General features: G+C 38.4%; 1 protein-coding gene across 1 annotated transcript in view; it reads left to right on the top strand.

Annotated features, from left to right (window-relative positions):
• fbln1 (fibulin 1) overlaps nucleotides 1–10065 on the top strand; it is a 55876-nt gene extending 45811 nt beyond the window's left edge. The window contains exon 17 of the mRNA XM_063003162.1: nucleotides 9071–10065. Within this exon, the coding sequence (XP_062859232.1) occupies nucleotides 9071–9210 (140 nt within the window). The 3' untranslated portion in view covers nucleotides 9211–10065. The remainder of the gene's footprint in view (nucleotides 1–9070) is intronic.
• The last annotated feature ends 15235 nt before the right edge of the window (nucleotides 10066–25300 follow it).

A 25300-nucleotide genomic window follows, 5' to 3' on the forward strand; every position in this document is an offset into this window, starting at 1 on the left:
TTAAACTTATATTCCATACAATTAAAGCTTACTTCTTTCAGGCACACACAGATTTTTTGTACATGCCAGATGTATTGATATAAACAAGTTACAAGCCATTAAAAAAATTAGGTTCATTTCTTAATTTTAGGTTTATTTCTATGTTGGTTTTTCTGAGTAACCACTGTGCATTAAGTGGTGCTAAATATATAATTTACATTTTTATATTAATACTCAGCTTGCTCTATGAGTTCACTATCTTGTTTATGTTTTGTCATAAAGATAAGAGCAGTTCTTTGTTTGGTTGATGCACAGCCCAACTTTGCTCTTTTTGTACATCCATTTGTGTGATGCAGACTCTCAAAACAGTGGTTACATTGTGAAACCACCACATTTTGGTTTTATTATTATAACTACAGCCATACATACAAGACCAACCTAGATCACCTGGTAAGCAGTTTTGTTCAGGCTCCTCCAACAACCATGCAGACTCAGCTTTGCAGAGAAACTACATTTCTTACATCACTTCCTGTCTGCTACTTTTTAACTGTCCCTATAACAACACAATTTAGAGGTTTCCTCTTTAAACATCAATATGAATTGAGAAAAAGAAAACCATCCCTCAAAGGGTTAATGAAATACTTTCACTGCACCTGTTTGACTAAGCCTGACAATGCAAGCATTACAGTTTAAAACACTGAATAGCTCTGTACAAAGCACATACATCTATTTACTTGAAGCAAAGTACATGGAACAGCAGTTATTGCTGGAAATAAGTTTAAAATATTACCTTATTGTAATTAGATATATTTTAACAACCACTAAAATAACTTCTGTTACACAATGCTTTCGCTGTACAGGTTTCACTGCAGGCTTAAAGGTTGTTATAGCAAGAGCAAGAAACAAGCCCATTTTTGTAGTTAGATAAAACAACAATTATCTTTTTCAGTCACAATGGCTAGAAGCATGTCTGTGGAGGAGAAGTGCCACTGTACCTACTGTGAAGCATGATGGGGATGTTTTGCTGCCACTTTAACTGGTGTATTACAGAATAATTAGAAGGAGAGATTGGCTCAAAATGGGAAGCATTTTTGTTTTAGTCTCTCCATGCCAAGCAGCATACAGGAATTAGAGCATCAGTTTTTGTCTTGCATCCATAATTGTCCTAAATGAAAGTTTTCTAGTGGCTTTTATGTTTGATTGTAAATATACACTGACCAGGCGTAAAATTGTGACCACTGACAGGTGAAGTGATTAACACTGATTATCTCTTCATCACGGCACCTGTTAGTGGGTGGGATATATTAGGCAGCAAGTGAACATTTTATCCTCAAAGTTGATGTGTTAGAAGCAGGAAAAATGAACAAGCGTAAGGATTTGAGTGAGTTTGACAAGGGCCAAATTGTGATGGCTAGATGACTGCGTCTGAGCATCTCCAAAACTGCAGCTCTTGTGGGGTGTTCCCAGTCTGCAGTGGTCAGTATCTATCAAAAGTGGTCCAAGGAAGGAACAGTGGTAAACTGGCGATAGGGTCATGGGCGGCCAAGGCTCATCGATCCAACAGACAAGCTACTGTAGCTCAAATTGCTGAAAAAGTTAATGCTGGTTCTGAGAGAAAGGTGTCAGAATACACAGTGCATTGCAGTTTGTTGCGTATGGGGCAGCAAAAGGGGGACCAACACAATAGTAGAAAGGTGATCATAATGTTATGCCTGATCGGTGTAAGTGTAGGAAAAATACTGTAAACTAAAACCTTGCTGAAGTATTAGAACTAGAGTCAGTTTGCAAGTAAGAAATTAATAGAAGTAAATTCTGAGCTGTTTGTTTTCACATTTTTTATTGACATTATACCACTGATACAGAAAATCTCGATTTCTAACTGGCTGGCAGGTGTGTATCAGCTCTACAGTAGATCCAGCCAAAAGTTCTAATCACAGTACTAAATCAATGTGCATGATGGAATGTGACCATGTTTGAATGTTATTATTACAGTGATCTTAGTGGTTTATACTAGACCTGTATTTAGGAAAATAAGGAAAAATGAATGTCATGGATTGAAGCATTAGATTTATTGCATTTGAAAAGGCACAAATCCTGGGGGAATGGAACGAGTTGCTTTGTATAATCAAGTGAACAACATGATCCTAATACATCATACTCAAGTCTTTCAAAGGCATTTACAATAAAACTATAATTTGTAATCACTATAATTACACTGTTTGGCCAAAATATATGCATACCTGGCTTGTTGGGCATTTCATTCTTAAACCATGGATATAAATATGAAGTTGCCCCCCCCCCCCCTATATCAGTCTGCACTCTTCTGGCAAGGCATTCCACAAGATGTTGAAGTTTATCTGTGGGTATTTTTTTCCATTCATTCAAAAGAATTCGTGAGGTCAGGCACTGATTTCGGTTGAGAAGGCATGGCTTGCAATCAGTGTTCCAATTAATTTCAAAGGTGTTCAATGAAGTTCAGGTTAGGGCTCTGTGCAGGCAAGTGAAGGTTCTTCAAACCATGTCTTTACTAAAACAAAACTAAATAATTAACAAGAGTGTCTACATAATTTTGGAAAAGGAGTGGTGCTGTCACCTGGCCGGGTGTCTACACAGACATGACTGGCTATGCCAAAAGTAATGGTGAAATAGCCAAACCCCTGCTATAGATTTGCAGTCTTCCCAGGGTATCCCTGCCTTGGCTCTATAGCAACCATTACCAGGATAAAGCAGTTGATAAAAATGAAATAAAATATTAGATATGTACATGACCTTTATGGTTGTCTGATGCTGATTATCGGACATGTGAATCTTTACATAGTAATACATTTACTAAAGAGTCTTTTCTTTAATAGCATCTCTTAAATATTGGCTCTTGGAGGCACTGTTACATCAGATTATACTTTCCTTTCATAACCACTCATATCACACTTTGGTGGCCAGAATGAAGCTTTGGCAGGACTCACCAATGACATAACCATAGCAAAAATGCAGGCCTAAAGAAACCACACACTGGTGATTTCCCTGACTGCCATAGGCTTAGAGAATCTGCCAATATCCAAAAGAGAAATCATTTGGAAAATTAAAGCAGTCGCTTCTTTGCTTGAGCGATTCCTAGCGTGATTCCTAGCTCGGGTATTCTGTAACTAAAATTGATCCAATTTATACAACCAAGATAAAGAATAAAAAATAAATGAAAAACTCCAACCACTTCAAAGATCTGGTAGGAATATGCACCTGTGGTCTGTCCTGGCTACAAATAATGAAATAGCTTGGTCAGATTCGGATGGCACCATGGTGGGAAGCGAGTGAAGAGACGGGTTGTCTGTGTTCAGGTATGTGACGCTGGCAAAAACTACTGTCCTTCACGCAAACCAGAGGAATTTTATGTAACTGTGTCAGACTTTTAAATGGATGATTTGAACAGTATGTGTGTGTGTGTGTGTGTGTGTGTGTGTGCAGCAGTGGCTCGCCACCTACTGCACAACTAACAGCACCATGAATCAAAGAAAGCATGAGCGATGCATAAGACCCTACTTCTTGGGGGCTATTGTGCCAATTCACAACTCTAACCACTCTCTTTAGTTCCACTGTCTCCTACTGTCTCCATATTTTGCAAGTGCATTGTTTGCGTATGCGTATTTCTACAAACATGGAATTGCAAAATGACTATATAGATGCTCTGAGAGGTTCTAAAGAAGAATTTTAGAGTATAATCGACTATATACTGATGAAGCATAACATTATGACCACCTTCCTAATATTGTGTTGGTCCCCCTTTTGCCCGTCAAGGCATGGACTCCACTAGACCCCTGAAGGTGTGCTGTGGTATCTGGCACCAAGATGTTAGCAGCAGATCCTTTAACTCCTGTAAGTTGCGAGTTGGGGCCTCCATGGATTGGACTTGTTTGTCCAGCACATCCCACAGATGTTCGATTGAATTGAGATCTGGGGAATTTGGAGGCCAAGTCAACACCTCAAACTCGTTGTTGTGCTCCTCAAACCATTCCTGAACCATTTTTGCTTTGTGGCAGGGTGCATTATCCATCTGAAAGAGGTCACAGCCATCGGGGAATACCGTTTCCATGAAAGAGTGTACATGGTCTGCAACAGTGCTTAGGTAGGTTGTACGTGTCAAAGTAACATCCACATGGAAGGCAGGACCCAGAGTTTCCCAGCAGAACATTGCTCAAAGCATCACTTCCTCCGCCGGCTTGCCTTCTTCCCATAGTGCATCCTGGTGCCATGTGTTCCCCAGGTAAGGGACGCACACACACCCGGCCATCCATGTGATGTAAAAGAAAACGTGATTCATCAGACCAGGCCACATTCTTCCATTGCTCCATGGTCCTGTTTCGATGCTCACGTGCCCATTGTTGGTGCTTTTGGCAGTGGACAGGGGTCAGCATGGGCACCCTGACTGGTCTGAGGCTATTCAGCCCCATATGCAACAAACTGCGATGCACTGTGTATTCTGACACCTTTCTATCAGAACCAGCATTAACTTCTTCAGCAGTTTGAGCTACAGTAGCTCATCTGTTGGATCGGACCACACAGGCCAGTCTTTGCTCCTCACGTGCATCATTGAGCCTTGGCCGCCCATGATCCTTGGACCACTTTTGATAGATACTGACCACTGCAGACTGGGAACACCCCACAAGAGCTGCAGTTTTATTAGTGTTATTCACTTCACCTGTCAGTGGTCATAATGTTGTGCCTAGTCGGTGTATATAAGAAGCTAATATAATATAGCCTGTGCTGGTCAGAATTCACCAAGATTAAGTACAGCACAATGGAGCACTGTGATAAATACAATGCAAGCACATGTGGCTTAATAACTGGTTGTGCTAACTTTATCAGTAACAACTGCAGATCGAGTTATCAAACTGCCAACTTTACCTTGCAGAGACTTTGACTAGGCCACTCCAAAACTTTAAATGTGTTTCTTTCAAGCAAAATGTAAAGAGTCCCATCTCATTAAAAAGCTTCACTTTTGATTAAGTATACTACAGAGCAATATGTTCTCAAAATGTTCTGCCAAACGACTTGGGCGATCATCATTGTGGGTCTTTTTTCTGATCACATTTAGCCTTATTATTCCTTCTGATGTTCACCTTGTACATTTCCTTTGGATACAGTTTTGGCTTTTAGATTTTTTAGGCTTTTAGGTTTTAGATCATATATGCAAAGACTATGATTCAATTACAGTTAATAAATTCAGATAAACCTGAATTCTGGTTTTAAAATCATGTTTCCAAATATTTTAAGCAAATTCTACAACCCCAAATCAGAAAAAGTTGGGACAGCATGGAAAATGCAAATAATAAAAACATATACTTTGACTTTTATTTGATTGCAGACAGAATGAACCTGAGATATTTCATGTTTCATATTTCAGTCTGCTCAGCTTCATTTCATTTATTATTAAACATCCATTCCTGCATTTCAGGCCTGCAACACATTCCAAAAGGTCAGGACTGCAGGCAGGCCAGTCCAGTACCCGTACCCTCTTTTTCCGCATGTAACTTCGCATTGTAGTGCTTGACAAAGGTTTGCCAAAGTAATCCCCTGCCCATGTGGTTATATCAGCTATTGATGAGTGGCGGTTCTTGATGCAGTGCCGTCTGATTTTTGATGATTACTGATGATTATTTAGGTATCACCTCATTACTAGCCCTAAATTGCCCCCATCCCTTTTTTTGGAATGTGTTGCAGGCCTAAAATGCAGGAATGGAGGTATTTTAACAAATGAAATGAAGTTGAGCAGATAAAACATGAAATATCTCAGGTTCAAACTGACTGCAATCAAATAAAAGTCAAAAGAAAATGTAAGGAACACTGCAACATTGCATTTTCCATACTGTCCCAACTTTTTCTGATTTGGGGTTGTACTTCTTATTATTAATGTAATTCAGATACAAACAGTATCAGGTCTTGGTTGTAGAGTTGTATAGAAATAAAATAAAAACCTTATAATAATTTTTAAGTTTTAATTCAGTTCCGTTGGTTTATAGATTATGTTAATATGTAGGTTGATAACAAAATCTCTTTAACAGTTTCTGCATTTTCACATGATGATTCATTGTTAATTGAGCGTGAGGCACCAAACCACGTCTAGCATTTCAGACTGAACAGGCAAAAGTCATGTTGACTTTACAGTTGCTGAGGGTTGTTTGTTCAAGGTAGCCACACTGCCCATTGCACAACTAGTCAGGCTTTCTACACCCTCTGTGGTTTACTATTGGGGGTAAGCCTTCTGGCTTTTTTTTTTGTAGATCGAGTCATGGTATTTGCCATCTGGGCTTATTCCAATGCCCTTTAGTGGATAACACGTTGCCTAGTATGTCATTATACAATACTGTGGTTAAATGACTCATACTTCACATTTGTCCCCAGTGTAAAACCTGCTCTATATACAGTAGATCCTGTCGTACTTCCTCCCCAAGCTGGTGTAACCATAAAACCCTAAAACCAAACAAAATTGCACTGTAAGCATTCAATACTAAAGCTTTTATAGGCATTGTAATTGTCAAATGGCTACTGGCATTTGATTTCTCTTTGTGGAAAATCTAAACTGACAAGCAAAATGCATGTTTATGGAAAAGGGTTAAACTGTTGTTTGAGTAAACTGACCTAAGTGTAGATCAGATCAAAGCCAGGATATTACCTTTAGTTATGTGGAAAATGTGGACGTGTTAAAATATACAGTCACGGAAAAGCCAAGCACTTTACAAAGCACGTTGGCACCTTCGGTTGTGTTTACACTTGAAGCGAATAATGACCATGGGTGGTTTGCTCCTTAGGGCGATCAGGCAACACACCGCCAAAGGGAATACATTTTTCTATCACATTCAAACAGTGTTAAACTAGCTGTGACTGTTCTGGACAGTCTGTCTTGCCTTTGAATATCGTAGTCCAATCAGCGTCGAGTTGTGTTCTGTACAGCACCAACCCCTTTTGGGCGATTTCAGTCCGATTTTTAAATCGCCCGAATTGCTCTGATAGACTCTCATATTAAGGCACTTTTTTTTTTCGAACTGTAGGCGCTGCAATACAATCTGTATGGTTTCCGGGAGGGCTCGCATTTATGTGCTTGCATCACACGTAACCTGGTGTCGTGATATGACTACCATTACCTCAGTTCAGAGCAACTCCATCGTGTCATTAAGGGAAATGGCATTCAGTCGTCATAGTAATCAGGATAAATTAACAACTAAAGAATTAGGGCCACCCAGACCAAATTTAAACATCAAGCAAGTATCTACAAGGGGGGGGGGGGGGGGGGGATCATATAAGTTACAAGTAAATTACAAGTAAGTAATGTAAGTTTTAAATTGTGAATTGTGATTGCACTTATTGTATCTCCCAAATTGTTTCATTGTACTTCTTTATTCCTTGCACATCAGCCCCGATGCCAATCTTTATTCTGGATCTGCTGCACCTAAAATAAAATGCTATCTGATGAAGAATTAAATTGTTAGTGTGAAGGCTTTACTTCATTTTATGATTAATGGTAAAGCTGGTCTCTCTCCATGTTCAAAGTTATTTGTGAGGGCAAACTGACAGATAACTTAAGATTTGAACGGGTCACCTTGGCCATCATCGCAACAATTGCCCCCCTGAGAGATTTGGCAGGAGCCGCCACTGATAATGACACAGTCCTAATGATCTTGAGTCCTGAATCATATACTGTTGTAACTATAAAGTTTTAACTATAAGTCAATTGGCAGAGCAGCTAGTATACTTCAGTGATCCGTTTGAGAAGATTTAGTGCCTCACATAGAAATAGCCAGCACAAAAAGGTCATTTTATAACTTTGTGTGTGTAGTTTTTGGTTTTCGTCTTACAGTTTGACCTTTTGTTGGAATCTAATTTTGTAGATTGGTTTGCAAGCTTTTGCCATCTTTATTCCCTCCTGATCCCTGACCTTTCTGTGATTTTGACAACCTATACTAAGTCTGAACACGGCTGTCTGACCTTAATGATATAGTTCTCTATTTTACTTTCTTCAAATAACCTTTTCACTTTTTAAGTATTCATTTTAAAAAGTGACTTTTAAACACTGTAAAGTCATCTAGCATTTAGTAATAAATCAAGCACAGCATTAAAGCATTACAGGCTCATGTCTGCACTGCGAAGTCTTGCTATTTTTTAGTTCGCAATTTCAAGCCTTTACATGGAAGTGAACACCTTTTCTGTCTAACAGCACCATGGATCAAAATACAGCAAGTAATTAGGTGTGGGCACAGACTTTGACTAAATTAATTATGCTGACATCTGTAAGGCTTTTGTTTAATCAAACCTGAATGCTGTGTAAACCAACTGTAGCTGGATTGCTTCCTTGGCTGCTTTAACTTTCTCATATGCAGAAAGATAAAAAGTAAACTAAGCTTGGCTAATTTCTCCATATACTCAGGTTCAGGAGCAGGAGAACATTAATGAGGAACTGGTAAACCAGGTGAAGGTCCTTCTTTGCCTGGATGCAAAAAGACCAATTCTATCTAGAAGGCTTGTGCATCATCTTCCTAAATATTGAGGCCACTGTGGTCCTGGGGATTAGACATTGTTTGATATTCTTGTCTTAATCTATGACTAGGCACAACTAGATTTTTGTCCAATCAATACAGTGTAAATTGTGTGCACCCAGGTGTGTCTTTTCCAATCAACTCAACTTACAAGAAGTACTCTAGTTGAGTTACACACACACACACACACACACACACACATCCCTAGGATAATTAAAGCAAACAGGATGTTAATAAATATAAAGTTAATAGAAGGCTTTACATCCAAGGGCAGTTGTAGGCTAGCGGTTAAGGTACTGGACTAGTAATCAGATTGTCACTGGTTCAAGCCCCACCACTGCCAGGTTGCTGCTGTTGGGCCCTTGAGCAAGGCCCTTAACCTTCAATTGCTTGCAATGTATCTAATCTCAATTGTAAATCGCTTTGGATAAAGGGTCTGCTAAATGCTGAAAATGATTATTACCAGATTATTACCAGATTTAAAGATCTCTTATCTTTGTGACATCTCATCTGTGATGTCATTTTGTTTTACCATTTGACATCTGACCATTTGACTTTGTTCTTTTCAGGAGTTGTCAGACAGGTGAAGCCCCTTGTTGGCCCAGTAAGCACAGTTTTGAAGCTCGGCATGAACTATGTCACAAATGGAGTCATCTCTCATCGGAACATCATCAACGTTCACATCTTTGTCTCAGAGTTTTGGTTTTAAATTGATCATAATTGGCTAACATTTTAGTTGTCTGCATCTAAAGTTAAAATAGACAGAAATGTCAAACAGTTGCATAACACAGGACAACACACAGGAATGTAATTATATAACAATATAACATATAGGCAGGCAGAGCACTAGAGTGTTACCACAGTTTAGAAAATAATAACTGGTCACACATCTGTATGTAACACATTAATCTATAAATGGGCACCTTAAATATGCTGTCACTTTGCTTCCTTTGTCTGATAAATACACATAAGAATAAGATGAGTCAGTGATAAACTTTGCATGCCTTTATTATGTCTTATAAACCACCATGTTTAGCACTATTGGTAATGAAACACCAATTTCTGCTCTGTTCTTTCAAATATTCAGGATGGTAGACCAAGATGATTTTTAAAGGAACAGGTTGATTACTTATTTACTTGCTCTTGTGTATACAGTTACTTCAATCTTTAAATTACTTCATTAATTCATTTATGTAAAACAAAAATTTTAAACAAATGTGTGAAGTTATTAACACTCAAACAGTTGACATTTAGTAGAATACAAAATAATCTGTCTTAAATCTATTACATTAAAATACATATAAAAGTGTAATGTATTCAGAATACATTTAGAACACTATTTTAAATGCTAGATGTGATGCACCCGTCATGCCAGTGCAATAAACATGTGGTGTCTGTTGTTCATCGGAGGTCAGGTTTAAAGTGTATGTGGTTTGGTCTTTTAGAGCCAGCCCAAATGTAGCTATATAAAAATAAAGTTTTTGGTCAATAAAACAGCCTAATAGACAAGCAGTACTGAATACTGTAAGCCCAAAGTTGTTGTTTTTTTCACAATGTCCATAATGGTATCATATTAAATATTTTCATAAATAAAGAATGTTTATGAGATTGACTTGTTTTCTGATGTCCACAAAACACACTGATTGAACATGTGTTAAAAATATATACACCGATCAGCCATAACATTAAAACCACCTCCATGTTTCTACACTCACTCTCCATTTCATCAGCTCCACTTACCATACAGAAGCACTTTGTAGTTCTACAATGTGTGACTGTAGTACATCTGTTTCTCTGCATGCTTAATTAGCCCCCTTTCATGCTGTTCTTCAATGGTCAGGACTCTCCCAGGACCACTACAGAGCAGGTATTATTTGGGTGGTGGATCATTCTCAGCACTGCAGTGACACTGACATGGTAGTGGTGTGTTAGTGTGTGTTGTGATGGTATGAGTGGATCAGACAGCAGCGCTGCTGGAGCTTTAAAACACCTCACTGTCACTGCTGGACTGAGAATATTCCACCAACCAAAAATATATCCAACCAACAGCGCCCTGTGGGCAGCGTCCTGTGACCACTGATGAAGGTCTAGAAGATGACCAACTCAAACAGCAGCAATAGATGAGCGATCGTCTCTGATTTTACATCTACAAGGTGGACCAACTATGTAGGAGTGTCTAATTGAGTGGACAGTGAGTGGACACATCAGTGGACAGTGAGTGTTACATCATCATGTATCTAAGTGTAAAACGGTATATTTCATTTATTTGGTTAAGAGTTTGTTGATAAATACCTTAAAACAAAACCTGTACACCTGTCAATAGTGTTTAGAGAGCTGTAGGGAAAAGAGCCTCACTGAGATTTCAATCCACTTAGATTCGCTTACATGCTTTGATACATTGTACATTTATTCACCTTAATACTCAAACACTGCCTCATAGTGATCTGATATTAACATGCACAAATAGAATCACATTAGAACCATTTAGATAATAAAATAAAACCACAAAAAACTGAAAGAATGTGTGTTATTTAAATATATTGATTTCATTTCAACATTTTACGGCATTTAGCTGACACTTTTATTCAAAATGATGTAGAATTATGACTAAATACAATTCAAGCAATTGAGGTTTCAGAGCCTTGCTTAGGAGCCCAACAGTAACAGGGCTTGAACCTTCTGGTTACTAAGCTACCATTGCCCTAAACAATCTAAAAACACTGTCCAACTTTAGATCATTTTTCTAACTTGAATAAACAAACAATTCAATAGTCAAAAAAAATTGATCTAACCATAATTTAGTATGATTTTAAATCATAAGCTTGACTGACTTCTGCATTTTTTTATTATTAATCAATTTAATGCATACACTGATGCCATCAAATGTCTGCAAGCTGCACAATGTTTACCAACTTCTTCCAATAATGATATTCTAATTCATGAAGTTTGTGCTATGAAGTTAAATTCTGCACTGGAAAATGCATATTAAAGAAAGGTCAGAAAGCTTATGTGTGACCACATCCCTTACAGAGGAAGCCAATGAATCATGACTGTCTTTTTTCAATGTCAAGGTACATAAGGCAAACAGCTTAAATTCATTTGAGCAGATGGTAGAACTTGTCTGAACCACGGCTTGTTATTCATCGCTGTGGTCTTGACAAAAGCGTTGCTGACCAGCCCTACAAAGACAATGGATCAGCATCAAGATCTCTCATCAAGCAGGGGTTACTCACTTTTATGCCAGAAACCCATTCTCTCATGTACATGTACATGATTTTCCATTTCCAGTCAACAACAGAATCTGAATCAGACAAAAAACTTTATCAGGTTGGTTTCTGCTTTAAAGACTAAACAATCCATCTGTTTCTCTACATACCTTTTTTTTTAGCCTGCTTTCATCCTGTTCTTCAATGGTCAGGACCCTCACAGGACCACTACAGAGCAGGTATTATTTAGGTGGTGGATGATTCTCAGCACTGCAGTGACAATGACATGGTGGTGGTGTGTTAGTGTGTATTGTGCTGGTATGAGTGGATCAGACACAGCAACGCTGTTGGAGTTTTAAAATACCGTGTCCAATCACTGTCCACTCTATTAGACACTCCTACCTAGTTGGTCCACCTTGTAGATGTAAAGTCAGAGACGATCGCTCATCTATTGCTGCTGTTTGAGTTGATCATCTTCTAGACCTTCATCAGTGGTCACAGGACGCTGCCCACAGGGCGCTGTTGGCTGGATATATTTTTGGTTGGTGGAATATTCTCAGTCCAGCAGTGACAGTGAGGTGTTTAAAAACTCCATCAGCACTGCTGTGTCTGATCCACTCACACCAGCACAACACATACTAACTATGTGTGTGTGTGTGTGTGTGTGTGTATGTACTGTATATATATATATCTCCCCTCTTACACTGTGAGGAACTCTTGCCTCGGGATCTGTTATATGTAACATGACACTGAACAGTAACCCACAAATGCATAAAACCAAACCAGCCAACCTCAATCTCCCGAAAACCTCCCCACCCCCAAAGAAAAGAGGGGTATGTATAGAATACAACAGAGCCAAATTCCCTCTCTACTGCCATGCTTAATGCCCTTGTATCTAACACAGCAAGCAATCAAATTGTCACAGGATCACAGAGGGGGAAGTTTAATTGTAGGGCAGCAAATCTGCTTCATGTGTTCATATGTGCCTGCATGTTTATGTATTGAGACTGCACTGTAGCCAGGTGGTGGTCAGGACATGCATGTTTAAGCTTATATGCGTGTGTTTTAGTATTTGGACACTACAAAGCAGGATGGAAAAGAATCTTCCTGACTATGGAGAAAGGTAAAAAGGAAAAACTATTGGGAGAAGACCCAAATTAGTGCCAAGCAGACTGTAGAGTGTCATCCCAGTTACTCTCACACACACAATCACTCACACTCACACACATGCTTCTTACCCTCTGCTTTTTCCTGGCCAGAGCCTCTGTCCTTTACCGCAACACATGTTTTAAGATATAAGTAAGTTCTTTTAATAAAAATGTGGGGGTATTTGTCCTCTGGTTTTCTAACCATTGTTTCTCATTATGCTGAACACAAAAATGTATCCTGCCCTCTAAGTCGAAGCAACAGTTAAACTCAGAATTTTACATACACTTTTAAAGAACGTTTCATGGCAGTCATGTGATTTCTTTCGTCTGCTTTTGTTGTCTGAAATATGACCAAACCTGCTGGGTTAAAATATACACCGATCAGCCATAACATTAAAACAACCTCCTTGTTTCTACACTCACTGTCCATTTTATCAGCTCCACTTACCATATAGAAGCACTTTGTAGTTCTACAATTACTTATTGTAGTCCATCTGTTTCTCTACATACCTTTTTAGCCTGCTTTCACCCTGTTCTTCAATGGCAGGACCCCCACAGGACCACCACATAGCAGGTATCACTTAGGTGGTGGATGATTCTCAGCACTGCAGTGACAATGACATGGTGGTGGTGTGTTAGTGTGTGTTGTGCTGGTATGAGTGGATAAGACACAGCAGCACTGATGGAGTTTTTAAACACCTCACTGTCACTGCTGGACTGAGAATAGTCCACCAACCAAAAATATATCAGCCAACAGCCCCCCGTGGGCAGCGTCCTGTGACCACTGCTGAAGGTCTCAAAGATGACCAACTCAAAAGAGCGATCATCTCTGACATGATGGGGGGGGGATGGATTGGCTTGATTGGATTGATCATTTAATTGTTAATTTAACAGATTATTTTATACTTCTAAACATCCTTGATTGGTATATGACTTACAATAAACAGGTGTTACCGTAGGCTAGGATTGCTGGTCAGCAACATTAACTCCAAACCAAAAAAAAAACCAACCATTTAAGTTTACACAGCCAAGAATAAAGTTTTATTGCTTTTCATTAGCTTTCCAAAACCCTTGATCTCAAAGTGATATTTCAGTCATTTTTTCAATACCACAAATTACCACGTTAAGCGGTTTACACGTGTTAATTGCAAAGCAGTCCAATAGGTGGCAGGCACACACAACTATAGGTCTTACCCTGGCACTACTGTCCACTCCTACAGTGATAAAGGATCTTAACCAAACACTGAAAAACTGCTTGGAAAATTGGACCCCGTAATTTATTACTTGTAAGTTTTAAAGTCTATTCTAAGACGAATCTAAATATAATACTCTATCCGAGTGATCAATAAGATCCGCTGAGGTTTCTTAGATTGACAGAGTAAATGTTTACCGTGGACTCCACCTAGACCCAAACACAGTGTGCTGAAACAAGATGTGTGACTTTACATAACTTACAGCTCCAACTCTAACCTACTCTAACCAGTTCTAACCATCTCTATGCCAGAATACACACTATGCACTTTAAGAATGGGTGGAAGGTCTGCAGGGATATAGCCCGCACTCATGAAAATTCAAAGTTTCAAACAAATAGCCTTTTTTCAATGTCCTGCATCCAAATGCCAAAACGATGCCTGTTCCTTTCACACAGAAAACATTATGTTGTCCCTGAGGTGAGTGTGGAGGAATATATAAGGACAGAAAGTAAAGATGAGGCCCTTCACCTCACAGTTTAGTGTCTACATATAAAGAGTGGCAGCAGGGTACACAATGACTTTAATTTAAGGATATACACTGGTCAGCCATAACATTAAAACCACCTCCTTGTTTCTACACTCACTGTCCATTTTATCAGCTCCACTTACCATATAGAAGCACTTTGTAGTTCTACAATCACTGACTGTAGTTCATCTGTTTCTCTGCATATTTTTTTTAACCTGCTTTCACCCTGTTCTTCAATGGTCAGGACCCCCACAGGACCACTACAGAGCAGGTATTATTTAGGTGGTGGATTATTCTCAGCACTGCAGTGACACTGACATGGTGGTGGTGTGTTAGTGTGTGTTGTGCTGGTATGAGTGGATAAGACACAGCAATGCTGCTGGAGTTTTTAAATACCATGTCCACTCACAGTCCACTCTATTAAACACTCCTACCTAGTTGGTCCACCTTGTAGATGTAAAGTCAGAGATGGTCGCTTGTCAGTTGCTGCTGTTTGAGTTGGTCATCTTCTAGACCTTCATTAGTGGTCACAGGACGCTGCCCACAGGGCGCTGTTGGCTGGATATATTTTAGGTTGTTGGACTATTTTCAGTCCAGCAGTGACAGTGAGGTGTCAGCGCTGCTCCATCAGCGCTGCTGTGTCTAATTCACTCATACCAGCACAACACACACTAACACACCACCACCATGTCAGTGTCACTGCAGTGCTAAGAATGATCCAACACCCAAATAATACCTACTCTGTAGTGGTCCTGGGAGAGTCCTGACTATTGAAGAACAGCATAAAAGGGGGCTAACAAAGCATGCAGAGAAACAGATGAACTACAGTCAGTAGTTGTAGAACTATAAAGTGCTTCTATATGGTAAGTAGAGCTGATAAAATGTACAGTGAGTGTAGAAACAAGGAGGTGGTTTTAATGTTATGGCTGATCGGTGTATAAGTCCTGTGTAACACATGTATATCAAATCTAATATTATGAGATAAATAATATGTTTACGTGTATGAAAATAATTCATTTGACAATACAAAGAAATATTGTTTCAAATATAAAATTGATTGCCACTTTGGTGTTTGGGAATCAAAATAATTCAAACATACTTTAACATAAAACACTGCTTGTATTGCTTACGTTAAGTGTTATTATTAACAGAAAATACAATGCTTCACCTTTATTAATGTTTCAATCACCAGTTTTTTTATTATTATTATTATTTCCACATGTTTTTGGGAGACATTAGCGCTGGAATGGAGACCCACCCTTGCCACGGGTTTACTTCTTCTCAGCTATACTGACACAACCAAAACTACTGACCCCACAGTTTCAGTTTTCCTTGTCTAGAATGAAAACTCAACAATGTCAGAGGATTGTTTTGTCTGTGGTTGTAAATACACACCCATTTTTCCTCCCACAAGTGGTGTGTCATCAAAGGTGTCAGGTCTCCGCTTACAAAAAACAGGGGTCTATGAAGAATATCAAACTGTAAAATGAAAGCCGCACATGTTTGGATGATGAACTTAATCATTTATTTATACTTATTTATTCATCACTTTACCCTGGTCAGGGTTGCACTGATTTCAGAGCATAGACCAAAAACTAAAACAAGAAAACAATCATGTAATCAGTATGCTTTTGATGGTGGAGGGGAACCAGATTGCTTGGAGGAAAATCACAATGAAACAGGAGAGTACCACAAGGATCTTGGAGCTGTGGCACCCACACTACCTACTATGGGGCTATTCCATCTGACTATTGTAAATAATGGCTTCTACTTTACATTTATTTATTACCAACATCAGCATACTTTATTGGATCATTTGTTATAGTTTTTTGTATCATTTGTGATAGATTTGGCACCAATTTACTAAATAACTTTTTGTATATATTATTGCACACAAAAATGTTGACTTCTTGTTTGTTTTATCTTCTGAAACTATTTGGTGGGGCCATGCAGTTTTATTTTATTAGGAATATGTACTAAACTAACTTAAACTAGATTAAACTACAAACCCCAAGTCAGAAAAAGTTGTATGGAAAATGCAAATAAAACAAAAATGCAGTGTTCCTTACATTTACTTTGACTTTTATTTGATTGCAGACAGGATAAACCTGAGATATTTCATGTTTTATCTGATCAACTTTACTTAATTTATTAATAAACATCCATTCCTGCATTTCAGGTCTGCAACACATTTTGCTTGTTTAACTACTGGAGACCAATAATTTCCTTCTAGATAAATGAAGTTTCTATTTATCCACTATATAAATGCATTTTATTGATATGATTGCAGCATATCTGTTACTATATAATATACCCTCAAACCTCCTTTACATTTACATTAATGGAAAGGGATCACAGTAGGTCCACATCTGACTAAATGAAACTGACATTATAGTGGCATGGTATTGTAAATGTGACATCAGGTTTAACATACAGTAATATTTTTTTAAAGATTGTAGTTTGACTGCTGGTCAAGAATAGTCCAGTCAGCCTTATCCTGTGGTCAGAAAGTCTCTACTAATAAAAATCTAAATGGTGGTGAAGCTACGATTGCACTGTACAGTAATCTACCAAATTTTGCTGTCACAGACGAATTTGCTCATCATAAAAGATTTACTTTGGTCGTGAGTAAGGTTTGGTGTTGGAAAGCACAATGTGAGATGCTAACCAGCGGCCAATTAGTGCTGCTGTGACCAAAGGCAGCCGATGAAAAAGTTTTGGCAGGATTAGAAGTTTTGGGTTAAAACTGTAACTGCTACTACAAGGTGTCACGATTGCAGTCACTCGGTAGTGCACATTAGTAGAAGCTGACTGGCCTCCACTGCCCCCTGAAGATGTCCACTAGGAACATCACCTGTCACTCTGTCACCAATTTAGAAGTTACTTGACTTCCAGTTCACACATAGATTCTTTACACCCTAAACCTACACGCTTGAAAAGCAGGGATTGTTGTTCAGCACCAAATAAAATCCATCAGTATACTGTATTTCTGTCCTAGTAAAATTTTACTCATACTTAGACTAGTGAATGCAACATTTTTTTTTATTTATTTAGACCTAGTGCCACGTCAATTTCTTTGTCACTTGATACTAAATCATCTGCTCTTTTGATTTAAACTGGCTATGGAACAATCGCATTTCTTCTCCAACAGAACAAAGTGGTCAACTCTAAAAGAAACCAACGAGATTTCACATACATAAAATATATAAGATATAAAACAGCTCATTTTCTGTTGTATTAGCCACACTTTTTAAATCAATGCAGTTCTTACGTGCTACAGTATATGTGAAACATTCTCATTAACCACTATATCCTTGTGAGGGTCACAATGAGACTGGTTCACCCAGAAAGAAGGGAATATTCTCAACAGAGCACCAATCCATCACAGGGCTTTTTGCACTGACTGTGCCATTATTTTCTATGAAGTGTGGCAGTGTACGAAGCTTAACGTGATTTATTGTACTTAAACAACAAGTGAGGAATTTCATTAGAGGAGAAAACTTATGAGCAGTAATAATTAAGAGAGTTTTAGTGTTTCTATGTCGTTCTTTTAGTACATTAAGTCACATCAAGTTTTTTTTAACAGTAAGCTCTCTCGGAAAAGCTGATTCTCACAACTTCTCAGCACCCTGAGCTATACAGCTAAACACAGATACATGTGGACGCTTTCAGAGTGAATTTTACAGTTATTTCACACAAATGCAGATTCTTAACTCTCTGTCCCTTGTATTTATAAATGTTAATAATTCATGTCAAAGTTTACATTAACTTGTAAGGGACATCTTTATCATTTGAGTTTTTGGATCTTAGTCATTTCTGCAACTGTTTTTGTATTACTTAATAATTGGAACATATACTTTCATTTTTTTTTTTACATTATTTTTATAATTAGTAGTAGTAGTATTAGTAGTGGGCGGCACTGTCGCCTCACAGAAAGAAGGTCCAGAAAGAGAGGCGGAGCGGTCCGGGTCCTTTCTGTGCAGAGTTTGCATGCTCTCCCCATGTCTATGGGTTTCCTCCGGGAGCTCCAGTTAACTGGAGACACTGAATTGCCCTATAGGGGAATGGGTGTGTGTGTGTGTATGGGTGTCTGCCCTGCAATGGACTGGCGCCCCGTCCAGGGTGTTACTCTGTGCCTTGCACCCATTGATAATCTGGCATAGGCTCCAGCTCACCCCACCCCCCATCCGCGATTGGTTAAGTAAGTGAGTGAGTAATAGTAGTTGTATTAATATCAATAATAATAAGCCAAAACCCACCACAACCCTGACCATAATAAATCAGTGGTAAAATATTAAATAATATTATCATTATTTTTTCCATTTATGACAGTGACACAGTTCAATTATTTTCTGACTATCTAAGTGGGATAAGTTCAGACATCATATCTGTTTTTTTAGTTTAGTGACCTTTTTTTCAACCTATGTGGTGTGACTGTTGGTTTCGTATATAAAATGTGTTTGTTTATGTAGATGAGTTCTCTAAAACAACCCAGTTTTTGGTATTTTATTTTTAATTCTAACACAATGATTTGCTATCCAGCATTTTGTTCTGTGGCTGGAAAATCCTCCCTCACCAAACTACTGTAGCCTCTTATTGTTTCAGAGGAAAGAAACTCACACCAGTTCTTCTTTACCACAAATACATTCAGGCTGATTTTATCTTTGAAGACTGCACAAGTTGCTGACACCCTAAGGGTTAGTTCCTACCACGGTGAAGCTATTATGTAACTATGATCCAGTCACTCCTCAATTAAAAAGCCAGATCAAAGTGTAATCACATTAACAAACAGAATTTACACAGTGCTCCTCCGATTTCTATCCTGATAAAGTTGTATTAACTTTGGAACCCCACTGCTTTGGAGTCCACTGATGCAACAAAAACAATAAAATGAACCGTTTCACTCGGTAGAACTTGAGAGTGCCAATATTTTCAATCATGAATGTGATAAGTTGAGTGAGTTACAAGTGAGAACTGTTCTTTACCTTTTCAAAGGGGCAGCACGGTGGTTAAGTGGGTAGCACTGTCACCTCACAACAAGAAGGTCCTTGGTTCGATCCCAAGGTGTGGAGTTTGCATGTTCTCCCTGTGTCCGCATGGGTTTCCTCCCACAGTCCAAAGACATGCAAGTGAGGTGAACTGGAGATACAAATTGTCCAAGACTGTGTTTGATATAACCTTGTGAATTGATGAATCTTGTGTAATGAGTAACTACCGTTCCTGTAATGAATGTAACCAAAATGTGTAAAACATGACGCTAAAATCCTAACGAACAAACAAATTAATACTAACAAATTTCATTATGAAACCATAAATTGAAACAACAGAACTTATTTTCAGTTGAACATATAAGCCGTGCATGGGCTTACGAATGTTTGTGGACACTCACATATCTTCAGTTGTACCTTTTTAATATCTCAGTGTAAAATTATTAACATTAATATAGAGCTTTCACTGTTATATGAAGGATTTTGGAACATGACTGCTGTAATTTGAATTGAAAACTGAGAACTGCTGGGAACTTTACTGAGATTGTGCACTGATTTTAAGTCATTATGCCTGACCTATAGTCAGCATTCAAATTTATGTGAATATGGTTTACAAACCAATTATTCATGGACCTTATTTTGAGCAGGCTTAAGATTAAAAGCATTGTGCTGTACACTACTGCAAAAAAACATTTGGCATTGCAAATGGTAATTTTTGGTGTGAATGGTTGACCACAAAAATCCCAATCCATTAGGAGTTAATTCTTTTGTTAATCTTGCTTACATGGAATTTGGTATTGAGAGTTATAACTGAGGACAGATCCTTTTAACATGTAGCTTCTTTACCACTAGGTTTTTTCATGTTTTGCTGGCTTGGGTGGGCTAGCTTTTTGCTGCTGAGCTGTTGTTGCTTCTAGATATTTCAACAAAATGAGCTTGCTCTTTATCATGGCAGATCTAGAAAAATGGAAATTTCATTAAATGATTTGTTTCAAAATTGGCATCCTTGCCTTGGTGGAGCAAGGGAATGATCCACTAGCACACCAGCACAGGGATTCTGAGCTCTGCTACTGGTTGGCTGGACACCCCCTAGCGGGCACAATTGGAGGTGCCTGCAGCAGACAAAATTGGCCACTAAAGTCTTCTGGGTGAGAAAAGACTGGACTAAAAAAAGGAGTGGGGTCTTCAACACTGTGTAAAGACCGTGGTTAGTAGGAGATCAGTGCATGACTCTCTGTGCAAAAAACTGGCCTCATGCGCAAATCCACCAAAGTATATTGAAAAATAAGAAGGGGTCGTTGGACTGCGTAAATGTCGGAGGGAGTGTGTCAGGCAAATATACCATCCTCGGCCGCGATCAGGGTCCCATGCAGCAGAAGATGAATTGACTACGCTAAACTGGGAAAAATGAGAGAAAATGAATAAATAAAATAGCAAAAGAAAATTGGTATCCTTAATGTACCTTGTGTTGGAGGTTACTGCATTGTGCCCATGATTCCAGAAAAGTCAGACCCACTGTGACTCTGACCAGGATAAAGTTTGTTTGTTTGTATTTTAATGTCATGTTTTACACCCTTTGGTTACATCTACGACATAAACGGTAGTTACTCGTTACACAAGATTAATCAATTCACAAGGTTATGTCAAACACAGTCATGGACAATTTTGCATCTCCAATTCACCTCACTTGCACGTCTTTGGACTGTGGGAGGAAATCAGAGCACCTGCAGTAAACCCACGCGGACATGGGAAGAACATACAAACTTCACACAGGACCCGGGCCGCCCCACCTGGGGATCGAAACCCCGGCCCTTCTTGCTGTGAGACGACAGTGCTGCCCACTTAGCCACCGTGCCGCCCCTGACCAGAATAAAGCGGTTCTAAAAAATTTAAATGAATGAATAAAAAAATCATTAACTTTAAAGTTTCCCTTAAATTAACATTTACTGGTGTGATTGATTTATTAGCTCAGACTTTGTACCACCTTTAACTTTATAGCTTAGTGCCTCATGTTACTGAAGGGGAATTGATTCTCTTTTATTCTCTCTAAGGAGGTTTGGTATAAGGTTGATTTAGTCTCACAGCTCGTAATCAGTGTATCAGCCAGCTCAGTGGCTGGTTTATCTACCAGTGGATCACTCTTTTCCAGTTCTGCATAAACCTGAGAATGATACAGCTTACAGACGGTGAAAACCTCAGGATTTTCTCTCAAAATAGAATTTTCCAGACTGCCACATGGCACTGATGGTACCACAGGGGTTAAAGTGACACTGTTAACTATTTTGTTACCCAAAAACATATTAGACAACTAAGTCTATTTCTTTTGACACATTTACACCCATAAAAAATCTCAAAAAGGAGATTCATACTCCTGGCTTTCTAATTAAAAGCCCTAACCTCTTTGCTACCTCCTCTTTACATTCATTACTTTACATTCAAAGTGTCAGACAATTTACCCTTTATTAATCAAGGTGAGCTCCAAAAGCTGTCAGGTTCCTTTCTGCTCCTTCAAATACATCACTTCTCACATAACTAAAGAGCTAATATTTCATTGGTCTCACTGGCTGCCCAAATATGTTAAAGACAGCTAAATATCATGTGGCATGGCAGCACAGGAGGAAGTGTGGGTGCTGCACAGCAAATTCTTGCCTTCAGCACTGTCTGTTAGGTGTTTATAAAGTTCTCCACTTGCTTTTCTTTTGGTTATACCTCACCACTAAAACATTTAGACAGTGGAAAGGTTACTATAAATTGCCCCTAGGTGTAAGTAAATTAGTGATTGTATTAGTGTATGGTTTCCTGCAATGGATTACAGCTATGTTTGGATTCCCACCCTTGCAATTATGTGGAAACTGTCTTAAGCCCTGCTGTGGGTTCCATACTTCTTGGGGTTTTGGTTTATTGACTGCTTACTCACTCACAGCTCAGTTGATAAAAGGTGATTATCTTATATTGCTTCTAAAATATAGTTATTAAAGGATATTGGGACTACAAGCTCTATACCTGGCTTTGCATTTCGTTTTATATGTATTTTTATATAAGTATATACATACATATATATTTATATACCGATCAACCATAACATTAAAACCACCTCCTTGTTTCTACACTCACTGTCCATTTTATCAGCTCCACTTACTATATAGGAGCACTTTGCAGTTCTACAATTACTGACTGTAGTCCATCTGTTTCTCTGCATGCTTTATTAACCCCCTTTCATGCTGTTCTTGGAGTTTTTAAATACCGTGTCCACTCTATTAGACCTAGTTGGTCAACCTTGTAGATGTCAGAGACAATCTCTCATCTATTGCTGCTATTTGAGTTGGTCATCTTTGAGATCGTTATCAGTGTGTCACAGGATGCTGCCCACAGGGCACTGCTGGCTGGATGTTTTTGGTTGGTGGACTATTCTCAGTCCAGCAGGGACAGTGAGGTGTTTAAAAACTCCAGCGGCGCTGCTGTGTCTGATCCACTCATACCAGCACAACACACACTAACACACCACCACCATTTCGGAGGAAATCCACACGGACACAGAGAACATGCAAAGTCCACACAGAAAGGACCCGGACTGCCCCAACTGGGGATCGAACCCAGGATGATCTTGCTGTGAGGCGACAGTGTTACCCACTTGGCCACCGTGACACCAGTTTCTGATTTGTAATACATTGTTTTATAAGCTTAATTTAACATATGAATTCCTTACTAATTTGTAAAATAAATGGATGTATTTGGTATGTACACTTTTTAAATAGACTCAAAATCAAGGTGCTTAATAATAATAATAATAATAATAATAATTTATATAATTTAATAATTAATTTCATGTTAAATCTAAAGTAAAAACACATGCCAAACCTCCTGTAGACCTGTGAGCTTATATATAGTGTTTCTATCCATTGAGTAAAAGTGATTCTTGGAAATGCACCAGAATTTTTCCACAAAGGAAAACATGGAATATCTTCAGGATGATGTGCCCCCCCCCCTCCCCTCTCTGCCTGAACCACTTTAGATCAACCTTTTGTTAATAACACATTTAATCTGGCTGTGGTTATGCTTTTTTCATATACTCAGTAGTTTTACTTAGATTCCTCTTTCCTCCTCACCTCTCTCTGGTCTGGCTCAGACAACCACATGCCAGGGTCAGTTCCCTCACAGTAAGCCAGACCAAGACTTATAATTTTGCTTTTGTTTTAGACAAAGCCTCAATTACAAATACACAAGCGCTATGGGGAAGGTCAAAATAAATGGGAAAGGTATTTGAAAGTGTTAGAAAATAGTAGATATGAATTAAACAGAAATTATTAATAAAATAATGTATTTAACCCAATACCGGTATAGATATGGTAAAAAGAAAAATCTTGAATATTAATGGAAGATTGCAACAAAGGATTAGATGAGTGTTGATAAATAAAAAAAAAAACCTCAATTAACCTTCAAACAAAATTAAGCAGGCCTGCAGACACAGGGTACAACAGTGTCAGCTCACAATATTTATATTCCTCTTTATGAAATTGCACACTAGGGTAGGTGACCCATGAGAACCCCACTGCTGACACAGAAATACAAAAAAGGCAGACTTAAGTTTGCCAGAACTTATCTACCAGCCATTAGGTGGTACACTTAATATATATAAAGTAAGGAGTGTTGCATTAGGAAGGGCATCCAGCATAAAATCTGTGTCAAAGCGGATATGCAGACTAGAAATGTCTTCTGTGGAGACCCCTAGAAATACAGTGGTACCTTAAAACTCGACGTCAATTGGTTCTGGAAGTAGCGTTGAGTTTAAAATGCGTTAAGTTTTAAGGTATTTATGGATGTATGGAAAACCTGTTAATGCGTTCCATGGTCTTGTGGAACTGCATATATTTTAGGCTCATGAAAAATAATGGGGTTGTTTGACACTTATACACTGAAAATAACAAACATAATATAAAAAAACACTGAAATACAAATGAAAAACAGTTAAATACAATAAAACCTGCTCTTTACCTTTACTTCTTTATTGTTTCCTTACGCTTCTTAATCGTGGAGATGCTTGATCTTGGAAAACTGTATTCCTTAGTGAGTTCAGTAAGGGCGCATTCAAAATTGCTTTTGCACTGACTGTGCCAGTATTTTCTATGGAGTGTGGTGGTGGAGTGAGGAATTTCATTAGTGAAAAGAACTTATAAGCAGTAATAATTAAGAAAGGTTTTGTGTTCCTATGTCGTTCTTTTAATACACTGTCACATAAAGCTTTTTTAAGGACGTGTTTTAGACTCTCGGAAAAGCTGATTCTCACAATTTTCTCAGCACCTGAGCTATAACAAGTTTAAAAGTGAAACAGGAGGAAAATACAGCTAAAGACAAATACATGTGGAGCTTTCAGAGTGAATTTGATGGTTATTCCACACAAATGCATATTTGTCTAATATTCACACTTTGATGACGTTTAACCACATTGCTTAAGCAGAGCACATTGAGTTAAAGGGAAACGTCAAGTTTAAGGTTACAAATGTATTGAGTTTCAAAGATTTCGAGTTTAGGGGACATCGAGATAGAAGGTACTACTGTACTGGCAAAGGGAAAATCGTGTGTATTACTTGCTTGCAATGTAAGATGTTCCACAAGTATGAACTGCAATATAAACAAATATTACAAATCTTGAATAGTAAACATGTAAACATACTTGTACTCAGTATTAAAAATGTCATATGTAGTATGGTTATATTTTTGCATTTACTCTTAGTTATGTG

Source organism: Trichomycterus rosablanca, chromosome 1 (genome assembly GCF_030014385.1).
Source record: "Trichomycterus rosablanca isolate fTriRos1 chromosome 1, fTriRos1.hap1, whole genome shotgun sequence".
In the NCBI taxonomy this organism is placed as follows: Eukaryota; Metazoa; Chordata; class Actinopteri; order Siluriformes; family Trichomycteridae; genus Trichomycterus; species Trichomycterus rosablanca.